At 37.3% G+C, this 12,931-nt stretch overlaps 2 protein-coding genes across 5 annotated transcripts in view; one reads left to right on the top strand and one right to left on the bottom strand.

Annotated features, from left to right (window-relative positions):
* LOC126379369 (lysosomal alpha-mannosidase-like) overlaps window positions 1-8,607 on the bottom strand; it is a 47,756-nt gene extending 39,149 nt beyond the window's left edge. For 3 of the 4 annotated variants that reach the window (XM_050028091.1, XM_050028089.1, XM_050028088.1), the window contains exon 1: window positions 8,452-8,607. The gene's annotated coding sequence lies outside the window, so the exon portion shown is untranslated. Of the gene's footprint in view, window positions 1-506; window positions 774-8,451 lie in introns of those variants that run through there. The other variant, XM_050028090.1, reaches the window with a different exon arrangement.
* Window positions 8,608-9,888: 1,281 nt separating this feature from the next.
* LOC126379556 (uncharacterized) lies at window positions 9,889-12,070 on the top strand. The gene has a single exon (XM_050028356.1). The coding sequence runs from the start codon at window positions 9,989-9,991 to the stop codon at window positions 10,934-10,936; it is 948 nt and encodes a 315-aa protein (XP_049884313.1). The 5' UTR covers window positions 9,889-9,988; the 3' UTR covers window positions 10,937-12,070.
* The last annotated feature ends 861 nt before the right edge of the window (window positions 12,071-12,931 follow it).

The raw sequence follows: 12,931 nt of genomic DNA, 5'->3' as shown, positions 1-12,931 counted from the left end.
ATTAGTTACATACTGAAGTATGCAAGCGTTCCCCAGATAATAGGTATTTTCAAAACGTCAAGCCAGCGGGATCAAAGAACTGCCTTTATAACTTTGGAACCGTTGAAGTACTAATTTCGGTATTTTGCAGGGGGTGAGTACTATTTCGGTACTATTTTTTGGCGTTTAAATCAAAGCGAAAGACCTTGTCGTTAACTCTCGCCAAATTTCGCTCACCGTCAAGCTAGCAAGTGCAATAAAACATGGCTATAAATCCAGAACCGTGATGGTACTAATTTTTTTACAACAGGTACTATTTTTTTCAATAAGAGTACTATTTTTTGGTATGGTCAAATTATTTTTTCGTGCCCATTTTTTTTTGAGGCCGCTAGCTTGACGCACACATTGGGCAATGGTTGGCCGCCTCTATGGCTAGAGTAATTCATCTTGCGATAGATGTACCTCTGTCTACCCCAATTGAAATATAGTCCCGAGCTTTTGTTGCTGTGTTATATTTACGTATTTACGCAACAGCCTCCGTGGTCTAGTGGTTAGAGCGTTAGGCTCACGATCCGGAGGTCCGGGTTCGATTCCCGATGGGGACATGGTCGAAATCACTTTGTGAGACTGTCCTTTGTTTGGTAAAAACTTTTCAGGCTTGAATCACCTGATTGTCCGAAAAAGTAAGGTGATTCCATGCTTCAGAGGGCACGTTAAGCCGTTGGTCCCGACTATTTGCCGTAAAAACACCTCCAACCTGCAGTGGAGCAGCGTAGTGGAGTATGCTCCATACCCCCTCCGGTTGATTGAGGGGAGGCCTGTGCCCAGCAGTGGGACGTAAGTATATAGGTAGTTGATGATGATGATTTATATTTTGTTTCACTAACATCCTGTATATATGCGTACAGATTAGGTACCTACTTTTCTTGTTTATTAAGGTCACAGTTAGAAAACACTTCAATTCAAGTGAGATTAGATATATCAAGATAACTGTTTCTTACTGATAGAGAAGATTGCAAAATCTTTAAGAAATAATAAACAAATCTAAGTACGTAAATATAACATATACATAACGTAAACAGCCTACATACGTCCCACTGCTGGGCACAGGCCTCCCCTCAATCAACCGGAGGGGGTATGGAGCATACTCCACCACTGTTTTATACTATGTAGTGAGTGTGCGTTACCCCAACAAGAAAGTATCTCCTAGAGTTATATGAGTAGTACGTATAGTTGGTGCCTTATCTGCTGTAAATGTGCCCCCACATAAAAAATGTGTGCCCCCTGTCGTTTCGAAAAAAAATCGAAAAAACGATTCTTGCTGGGGTAACGTTTTTCTAGCAGGAAAATTCTAAACGAATGATCGGAGAGAGAAAAACTGTGCATGGCCAGATAGCTTATATGTGTGCCAAAATGTGCCCCCAAAAATAAAATCTGTTAATGTAAGTAAATTCTTTCGGCTCAGATATATCATTTAATGTAATAATTTATTTAATGTAAAATTTTCATTGCATTGTTTTAGGTATAGGTAAGTATGTATTCTGTCAAACGGAAAATATAATGTTTAAAACAACAATTTCAAATGTTTAGAAACGCTCGACTTACGATAAAACTGTCGATAATTACTGTTATCTTAATTATTTCGACCATTTTAGTTAAATAGCTATTGTTTCTGTTTAGTTACAGTCATAACATAACTTTGTTTTAACCGTAACTTATTCATGTTACTGATAACAAAGGCAGACTTTTGGCTACAATATACAGGGTGTAAGTGACATCGTAACGAATACTGAGGGGGATGATTCAGACCATGATTCTGAATTGTTAGGAGCCTATCTACTTCCTTCACATCATCACATCATCAGCCCATTAACGTCCCCACTGCTGGGGCACGGATATATATCTATGGATGGATAGGGAGATCGGGCCTTAAACCACCACGCGGGCCCAGTGCGGATTGATGGTTATTAACGACTGCTTATGCAGCCGGGACCAACGGCTTAACGTGCCTTCCGAAGCACGGAGGAGCTCGAGATGAACGATGATAGTTTGAAGCATAATAAGCAATCGTACATTGTGGTAAAATTATTGGTGCTAATTCCTGCAGACGCCATCTAATTTTATTTCAAGTTATACCTGTCATTTTCATATCCGTTAAAAAGAAAGGGACGGGTGATTGACAGGCATAAAATTTATGGAATACACGTCAATTTTAAGCAGAAATATAAAAGAACCGTCTAAAAATTTTACATCGGCCAATAACCCGAGAGAATTAAGTAGACAGCACGTCAAACGGATTGCATACCAGCGACATGCCTATTTTATTCGCCCAGGATATTCATTCGTTTTAAAATTAACTTGTTGACAATCATCTGTCCCTTTCCTTTTTTGCGGATAAGAAAATGAGGGGTATAACTTAAAATAAAATTAGGAGTTGTGTGCAGGAATCGGGGCCAATGACAAATATATATCAAGTGGAATTTCCTGGCGGAAAATTCATGAAAATTGTAGTGTTTTTTAAAATTATTTTCAGTTCCATACTTTTGCAGCGGGAAATTGCACTTGTTATCAAAATTACAGATTTGTTTCTTTACATTCTCTATAAATGGATTTGCAAAGGTTACGCTTTATGTGTTAAGTTATAAGATGAATATTTATAAACAAATTATGTTCCCTACTCTATCGAATTGGTTATATAAACTGTAATGGTAGAAATAAGGTCTTTTCAATAAACAACCAACTCAGAATCATGAGCTAAATCATCGCTCAAAGTTTTCGTTACGATGTCACTAACATCCTGTAATATCAATACAAATACACTTTATTGCACCAAAATAATAAGAAATAATTACAAAAATACTCTTAACTAGGTACATGGCAAATGGCAGCCACAACCATAATATGAAAAACTTTAAATTGAAAGATTGCGGGTCCAAACTAAAGTACAACTCACCAATAAATACATGAAAATAAATATATACCATACATACAAATATACAGGGTGTTAGTGACATCGTAACGAAAACTTTAAAGGGTGATTGAGGCCATGATTCTGAGATGATATCAAGTGGAATTTTCCGTCGCAAAAGCATGGAATTGAAAATAATTAAAAAAAAACACAAGAAATTTCAGGAATATTCAGACTGAAAATTCCACTTGATATCAACTCAGAATCATGTCTGAACCATCCCCCTCAGTATTCGTTACGGTGTCACTAACACCCATACCTACTTGTATGGCTACCGTATGTACTTGTATGGGGTGTAAGTGACATCGTAACGAATACTGAGGGGGATGATTCAGCTGATTATTCTGAGTTAATATCAAGTGGAATTTTTTTCGCAAAATTATAGAATTGAAAATAATTTAAAAAAAACTAAAAAAATCATGAATTTTGCGACAAAAAATTCCACTTGATATTAACTCAGAATCATGGTCTAAATCATCCCCCTGAGTATTCGTTACGATGTCACTAACACCCTGTATATACCTACTTATCTAATAGCACACACAAAATACCTAATAATGATGATATGATATGATGTGATCCAGCCGATTCAACTCCGACGTTCATGTGCTCGCATGTGGCTTATATAGCCAATCTTATTGGAAAAGATCCTCGCACATAGCGGGCATGCGAGTACACCATTTAAATATGCATAATTGATCGCCGTAGGCGGTCGGACTTTCAATTCATCGCGCTTGGCGTCAAGCTCTAAGCGCCGTCGATGTTCAAATTCATGAACTTTGGAGTGAACCAAATACTTGCTATAACTCACTTCATTAGAAAAACAAAACCATTTACAATTTTAAAACCATTTTATTAACCACTATTTTATTTTTTTACTGTTTACCATGTGGTGTGCAATAAATACTTTGACTTTGACTTTTAAAAAAGGAAACGAGTAAGTACCTTGGAGTACATTCAAGACAAAAAAAGAAAATCTATAAATATACATATATAAAAACAGTATAAAAGGTTTAATACGATCTACTCTGAACCGGCGTGCGTGTATGAAGCGATTGATGAATGTGGAGGAAGCAAGAGAAGTGTGTCAGGATCGGAGCAAATGGAATTCTAGTCTCTGCTTACCCCGTTGGGAAATAGGCGTGAGTTTATGTATGTATGTATAAAAACAGTAAATAATAATTTATTATCAAATTCAAATTCAAAAATATCTTTATTCAATAGGTAACATAGTTACACTTTGAATCGTCAATTTTACATAACAAACGTCTCATCCGCCTAAAACTACTGCAGCTTCTCACAACCTGTATAGCCGGGGAAAAGAAGCTGCAAGAAAAACCTCGGCACAGGGCCCTAGACGTTCTTTAAAAAAAAAAAAAAGTAAAATAAATATCCTAAGTTATAAGAAGAAATGATATAGCGCCGACTCGAGTACACATCACCTAATTTTATTTTAAGTTATACCTGTCATTTTCTTACCCGCCGAAAATGAAAGGGACGGGCAATCGACAGGCATAACAATAAAATGTAATCAACCCTCTGAAAATTTTATTTGACATTCAATGAGACTTACGGTTTAATTTGTCAAAAAGAGTTAATGTGACATGGTTTCAAAGTGTATACATTATAAGGGGAGTTAAAAAGGCCACATCAAAACGTTTCATCTAAAAAGCGATATTGCAATTTGACATTCGCGCATATAAAAGTAAGTCTTCTTCTTCTATCGTGTGGGTTGTGAGGTGAATTACCAACCTCATCAACCCTGGTGGCAGGGTTAAAACCATTCAATGTGAACCTCTTCAATTCCCTTGGTTTGTTGAATGTAGGATTAAGATGAAATACCTTAAGATGGCTTTCCGACTTCGCTCGGGACACTACCCTTCTCAAAAGTTTGCATACCTCATGAGAAAATCAGAGTCTCCAAATTGCGATACATGTCGTAAGATGGAGTGTGTAAAGAACGAGGCGGAAAGAAGGTTGATGCTGGGAAGGTTTAATATACCACAGGCGAATGTTGGCATATTCCAAAGTATTCTGTCGATACCAAATTCGGACGCCGCGAGACTCACCTGTGATATGGTTATTGCTTCTCAGCAATAACCACTATAAACATTATAAGCAGTGTGAAAAGTAAGTTTTATGGAGTTGCCATGTCCTGTAGGACAAAAACTCCCAAATAAATAAAGATTTAAAAAAAACCCTGGTGTCAGGGTTACTTATGAGCCGCCAAAAGCTCCTGACATGGCTCATGTAACGACTACGTACTTACATCAGTAAGTTATCTGGGACCAACGGCTAAACGTGCCTTCCGAAGCACGGATCATCTTACTTTCGGACAATCAGGTGATCAGTCTGTAATGTCCTAACCAAACTAGGGATCACAAAGTGATTTTTGTGATATGTCCCAACCGGGAATCGAACCCAGGACCTCCGGATCGCGAGCCCAACGCTCAACCACTGGACCACGGAGGTCGTCACCAGGTGATTCACTTTCAATACATAACATACATACATACATAAACAGCCTATATACGTCCCACTGCTGGGCACAGGCCTCCCCTCAATCAACCGGAGGGAGTATGGAGCATACTCCACCACGTTGCTCCACTGCGGAGTGGAGGTGTTTTTACGGCTAACAGCCGGAACCAACGGCTTAACGTGCCTTCCGAAGCACGGAATCATCTTACTTTTTCGGACAATCAGGTGATACCTTCAATATCCTAGCCAAATAAACGACAGTCTCACGAAGTGTGTGACAGTGTCCCCGTCGGGAATCGAACCCGGACCTAAAGATCGTGAGCACACGGCAGTAAAAACATGCCGCGATCCGACATATCCTCCTGCCTTACTCCATTTGTCTAGTATGGCGTTGAGTTAAAGTTACGGCGCACGATTCTTGGAAAACTATAAATTATTTATAGACAGATGTGAGAGGCAAAGATTTTTAGGGTTCCGCATCCAAAGAGTAAAAACCCTCTCACACGACAAACGTGTTTTTGCTTGTTTTGGGTCGATATTAATAACGGCCTGGCTATTAATAATGCCTCCACCAACCAAATATTTATAGTATTTATATTTTGAAGGTTCATCATCATCACCAGCCCATTAACGTCCCCACTGCTGGGGCACGGGCCTTCTCTATGGATGGATAGGGAGATCGGGCCTTAAACCACCACGCGGGCCCAGTGCGGATTGGTGGTTATTAACGACTGCTAATGCAGCCGGGACCAACGGCTTAACGTGCCTTCCGAAGCACGGAGGAGCTCGAGATGAAAACTTTTTTTTTTGTGGTCACCCTTCCTATGACCGGCCTTTGCGAAAGTTGCTTAACTTCATCAATCGCAGACCGAGCGCGTTTACCGCTGCGCCACCGAGCTCCTACAAAGAGGGATGGTTCAGACCATGATTCTGAGTTAATATCAAGTGGAATTACCTGTCAAAAAATTCATGAAATTTTTTGTGTTTTTTTTTTATTATTTTCAGTTCCATACTTTTGCGACGGAAAATTCCACTTGATATCAACTCAGAATCATGGTCTGAACCATTCCTCAAAGTTTTCGTTACGATGTCACTAACACCCTGTATTTTGGATTATTGGATACTATTTGAATTCATACTGTGTACAGAACAGGGGAAATATTCATAGAATACCTATTTAGTTATGTATTCAATTCAAAAATAAATATTTTATATATTTAAGGGGGCTTACCGTATATAATGGTACGGAACCATTCGTGTGCAAGTCCGCCTCGCACTTCGCCGGTTTATTTTTTTTATTAAAACGGTTCATAGTATCCTGTACACACATACATAACGCCTGCAATCTCCAATAGGGTAGGCAGAGCCACAAAGACAACTTGCAACAACTATTGATACTTTTTCCTTTTATTTTTGTCGTGGCTTATTGTGGATTTGCAAATGGCATTAACTATTTGGCCGGACAAATGGGGAGAGAGAAAAAAACTCAAATTTTGGGAAGAATTGCAGGAAAGAGAGGAAGGGGTAGACCTAGGAGAACATTTATGATAAAAGAGAATAAAAACAAATAAAAGAGAAGGTGCAGGTCGTGTCGTATCAAAAGGTGAAGGATTTGGCGGGAAGAAGAGAGGAATGGCGATTACTCCACCGACAAGAGCGCAGCGAGAGGCGATATGACGTCGTAAGATGGAATTAAAAAAACACAGCTTAACGCCTGTATCCCGAAGGGGTAGACAGAGACGAGGTGGAATCGATGAACCAATACCTAAAGTTACTAAGATTACCAGGCAGACGCGCCAGTCGTCGGAATTTTTTAGTTTTCTCCGAAGGGCAAGGCAAAGGGAACTGTGCCCATACAGCCATGTCTTATACTGTATTTATTTTCTTGATGACGAATACTTAAATGATGAAAGGTGATGACGATGAATGATAAAACCTAAGCTCCCACCCTCGGAGGAGCAGACTCCTACTTCGAACCCCAAACGAATTAACTCAAAAATCCGCATATTTTTTTTTTTTTGTTTTAGTTTTCCCCGAAGGGTAAGGCAAAGGGAACTATGCCCATACAGCCATGTCCGACGTATTTTTTTTCTTGATGATTAATGAAATGATGAAAGGTGATGATGATAAAACCTAAGCCCCCACCCTCGGAGTAGACTCCTACTCCGAACCCCAAACGAATTAACTCAAAAGTCCGCATAAATTTTTGAGTTATGAAGCGGCTTCCCGGCACGAAGCGAAAATAGGCAGATACACTTTGTTTATTGAATACTCCAATATAATAACACTCGCGAATGTCTTCCGACTAACTTAATGCGATCATTAACCACAAAACACCACTTCGTATTAATTATTTAGATTACTCAATGAAGAAAGCAACTGTCCCGTTCCCGTTTCCCGCCGAAAAGCCAAAATCCGCATAAACTATCGAGTTATGAAGCGGGTCGTTGGCACGAAACGAAAATAGATAGGTACTTTGTTTATTGAATATTCCGATATAATAACACTATCGCGAATGTTTTCCGACTAACTTATTGTGATCACTAACCATAAAACACCACTTCCTATTGATTATTTAGATTATACAATGAGGAAAGCAGCCGTCCCGTTTTCGTTCCCGCCAAAAAGCCCTGTTGTTGCATCTCTTTGTAATAAATTCAGTAACATTTTTTTTATTATCTTTTTTCTTGGTTATTTTGTCCGTAGAACAGGCAAAGGGATCATAGCCCATACAGCCAATTTTTTAATATCTACCTACATACCTACTTTTTTCTATTTTTATAATGCCGCGACAAGCATATTTTACATCCGCAATATTAAAAGAACTTTCTTACTTTATCCAGATAAAAAAATAGAAATGGCTCCATTTATTATTATCACAATCCGAAAAGACCCAATTAGGGGTTTTATTTGCTAACCAGGATTCTGTTAATTTACAAAGGTACCTATTTACTGCAAAACGGGGTCTGATGCCTATTTAAAAAAATAGCAAATAACACACTTATATTTAATATAATCTCACTTACCCTTAATACCGTGCCGTTGAAGAATTCACAACTACTTAAATACCAATAAAAACATTTATTTACGTAAAATTACGAAGCCGAATAGATGACATCCACTACCTACGGATGACAACTTAAAACTGATTTAAAAAGTTCTGTCTGTATGTTTCGTTCCGGTTTATGCAGTCGATCGACTATCAAAACGTTGATAAGTATACAGAGTGTTATATAATGACATCGTAACGAAAACTTTGAGGAATGATTCTGAGTTTACACCAAGTGGAATTTTCCGTCACAAAAGTATGGAACTGAATCATATTTAAAAATATAACACAAAAAATATCATGAATTTTCCGACAGGAAACTCCACTTGATGTCAACTCAGAATCATGGTCTGAACCCATAACACACCCATTCCTACTTGTATGGCTACTAGTATGAACTTGTATGGGGTGTAAGGGACATCGTAACGAATACTGAGAGGGATGATTCAGCTCATTATTCTGAGTTAATATCCATCCTCGTATATGTGTTCCATCGCAAAAGTATAAGTATTGTGCGACGGAAAATTCCACTTGATATTAATTCATAATCATGGTCTGAATTACGCCCATCAGTATTTGTTACGATGTCACTATCACCCTGTATATGTAATTGCAATTTTAAAATAAACTGTAAAAGTTTGAATTAGCCCGCAATATAATGACTAAACGATAAGGTCCAATTCGTACATGTTATTTTAATTTAATAATAATAATATCTTTATTTTTACTATTAAAGCCTTAAATATATGACAATATTTGTCTCCCTATCCATCCATAGGGAAGGCCCGTGCCCCAGCAGAGGGGACGTTAATGGCCTGATGATGATGATGATTTGTTTACATTTATAAGTATGTAGTTATAGGCTGTGACATAATTATTATGAGTCAGCTGTTATCCCTAAAAGTTTTAAAACTGAGCTAAAGATACCAGCTACCATCTAAAAGTTGTATACAAAAAGCCAATAATCTGACAGTGAATATTGTTATATTGAAATAATAATATTTATTTGAAGAAAATAATATCAAGTTAACAATAAAAAGAAAAAATAATTAATAGATAAGATAAAATGCAACTAGCTATGTACGCGCGTGTGTGTGTGTGAATGCGTGTGTATGTATGCGTGTGCGCGCTTCTGTGTGTGTGCGTGGAGGGTTTGGGTGTTTGAGTATTTGTGTGTTGTGTGAGGTGTATCTACTTGTATATTATTATTAAATAAAAGAGTGTATTCTTAGTATATACTTTAGCAACAGTAATCAAATTAAAGATTAAATCAGAGTGAAAAGAAAAATTATATAAAAAATTGGATTACCAAATAATATATAATCGATCGATTTTGCATTTTTCTCGGTTTCAAAGGAGTTACACACCACAACACTAATATGTCAAAATGACATTTGTTTGTTTACATCGCTTCGCTAGTTCGTTGGGCCGCTGGGTACCTATCGCTCTTTATTGTTCGTTGAAACATAGTGTATTTTGTAAAATTAGTAGAACATTTATCTATATGAAATAACATGCCCGTTATGTGGACATTTTCTTCATCATCACAATCATTACTGAAACGCTGCCTCGATGTCGCAGCGCCTGCAGAAGCCGACAACAAATGGGTGAAGAAATTCAAGCGAAAAGAAGAAATATCTGTTGAAAATGAAACTAAAAAAGATGAAAATAACAAAAATAATGTCGTGGAAGTGTTTGACAGTGATCTTGAATCGAGAGAAAGTGAAAAACAGGAGAATTCGACCTCTGATAGTTACGAAGAATTATTGGAAAATCTAGATACAGAAATCGAGTTAAAATTCGACTTCCTTCAAGAAAAATGTTTGGCATACCCGGATTTCATAACCAAGCTGCCCGAAAAGTTATCTACAAGCGCTATAGAAAAGATTTGTAAACTTTTATTCGAGAAATCCGATGTGGATAAGCAATTTTTAGACATGTTTTACCAAAAATTCTTCCCGACGCTTTTAAAGAGAGATAACTCGTGGTTTTCTTTAGATTTACTTGTAAAAGCGGAGATTGCGCACCCTGTAGCATTTGGAAAATTGTTACCAATGCTGTTGAAAGATATAGAAATTCCAAATAAAGTGTTGCAAGAATTTTATCAAATATTAAATGAAGGAAAGAAAGCTACCTTCATGAAGAAAATAGTAGAAACAGACTTAACGGCTGAAGAATTCGAACACAACCTTTTTACAATACACACAGCATACAAAAACTGTATTAAAAACATGCAAACACAAAAATCAATACAGAATTTGTTAGTTAAATACTCTGAAAGGTGTTCAAGTGATAAAAACTACGGTAAATTACTCCTTTCCTTTTTACAAGAACAAAAAAATATGGTGACCAAAGATATTGAGAAATTGGAAAAGGCAGTAGAAATGCATAAAACACCATTTAAGAAACCATGCTTGAATGTTTTAAAGGAAATAATTGAAAAATGTATGAATAATAACTAAATACTCTTACCTTTCTTGTAGCCTGATTGTAAGTGCCTTGTAAAATAAAATTTTGATGTCTTCTTCTACCGTGTGGTTTGTGAAGTGGATTACCAACCTCATCAACCCTGGTGTCAGAGTTACTATTGAGCCGCCAAAGGCCCCAGACAGGACTCATATAACAACTATTTTATTTTTTTTCTTATTTTTAACGAGGCTTTGAACACCCTGTGTGATCATGCCAGCCTCATAGGTGCTTTCGTGTACCTATCCCTTAGGCAAGGGATTGGTAAACCAAATAATATAAACTAAAAGCCTTACTTGATAGTGGCTCTGCCAACCAGCAATTGACTTCTCCGTTGCCAAGAGAAATCACACCCTGAGAGCGAAAAACCTTTCTTCGCACGTCTATATTCCGGGCACATTCCAACAAAATATGGGAAAGGTCATGGACCATATGACAGTCATGGCACAGAGGTGAAGGTTTAATACCCATTAAATGATAAAACTTATTTGTTGGGATGTGTCCGGAACGCAGCCTGAGAGCTGAGATCAATAGCTTCCTATTGAGGTTGGCATTCTCAAACCAAATATAACAACTATGTAAAAAAAAAATAAGTGCGACATTTTGCCATGTAATTCTATGACGTCACAGGTTGCTTTTTCATACAAATTCTGTAGTAATTTCGTACCTATGTTGACATTTAGTAAAAAGGAACTGATTTGGCTCGTTGGAAACTAACCTCCAAGGCCGCAGGACATCTTTCGTAGTGCAGACTTTACCTAACAGGCTTGGCGCTTTTTTACCAGTGGGCACTTTTGCTTCTCGGCACATAATAAAATGAAATGTGCATGATGTCCTTTCTAGATTAAAATGTTTACTGTGTAACTGAAAATTAGATGACGACCTCTCACGTGCAATGTTATTTTTTGATAAACACATTGGAATTTATGTACATAGACCCACTATGGCAAGAAGCCACCCGAAGGATTTTTCCATTTTCCCTAGTGCCCCACATATGGGACATGCACGTATGAATTTCAAACTGTATTGCCTCATATGTGGGTGACAGTGAAAGTGTTATAATTATGAATTTATTTTATTTGTGAAATTGCAACTCTTATTGTTTTACAATAAATGCATATTGCCAATTACTTGTATTATTCATTTAAATCCTTGCTTCCAAAAAGAAGGAATTAGCATAGCTGAGATTCGAACCGAGTCAAACATAAAGAAAGTATTACTATTGGCACTTACTTCTTTCTAATCTTTTTAATGACTAAAAATCATTGTATATTATTTTTATAGACAGGGTGTTAGTGACATCGTAACGGAAACTGAGGGATGATTCAGACTATGATTCCGAGTTGACTTTAAGTAGATTTTCCGTCGCAAAACTATGGAACTGAAAATAATTTAAAAAACTAAAAATTTCATGCATTTTCCGACAGAAAATTCCACTTGATGTTAACTCTGAATCATACAATGTAAGTAAGAGGAAATAAAACACATTTTCTCCAAACCGCACACATTTTAATCAGTCGAGAGCAGATGGACAGACCAAAAGTAACAATCAAAGAATAACCAACAGGAGGTTGCTTTTATTATAAACTTGGAATAAAAAATAAAGACTTCAAAAAAATGCACTTAAAAATAAAATGACAGAACTTAATTTAAATTTAGTTTAAAACTGGCGCCATTGTGGCTTTTTGGCGGGAGGCGGGAACGGGACAGTTACTTTCTTCATTGAATGATCTAAATAATTAATACGAAGTGGTGTTTTGTGGTTAATGATCGCATTAAGTTAGTCGGAAGACATTCGCGAGTGTTATTATATTGGAGTATTCAATAAACAAAGTGTATCTGCCTATTTTCGCTTCGTGTCAGGAAGCCGCTTCATAACTCAAAAGTTTATGCGGACTTTTGAGTTAATTCGTTTGGGGTTCGGAGTAGGAGTCTACTCCGAGGGTGGGGGCTTAGGTTTCATCATCATCACCTTTCATCATTTCATTAAT

This window comes from Pectinophora gossypiella, chromosome 29 (genome assembly GCF_024362695.1).
Source record: "Pectinophora gossypiella chromosome 29, ilPecGoss1.1, whole genome shotgun sequence".
Classification (NCBI taxonomy): Eukaryota; Metazoa; Arthropoda; class Insecta; order Lepidoptera; family Gelechiidae; genus Pectinophora; species Pectinophora gossypiella.
The sequence above is the reverse complement of the archived record's forward strand: the minus strand, read 5'-3'. Positions and strand labels throughout refer to the sequence as shown.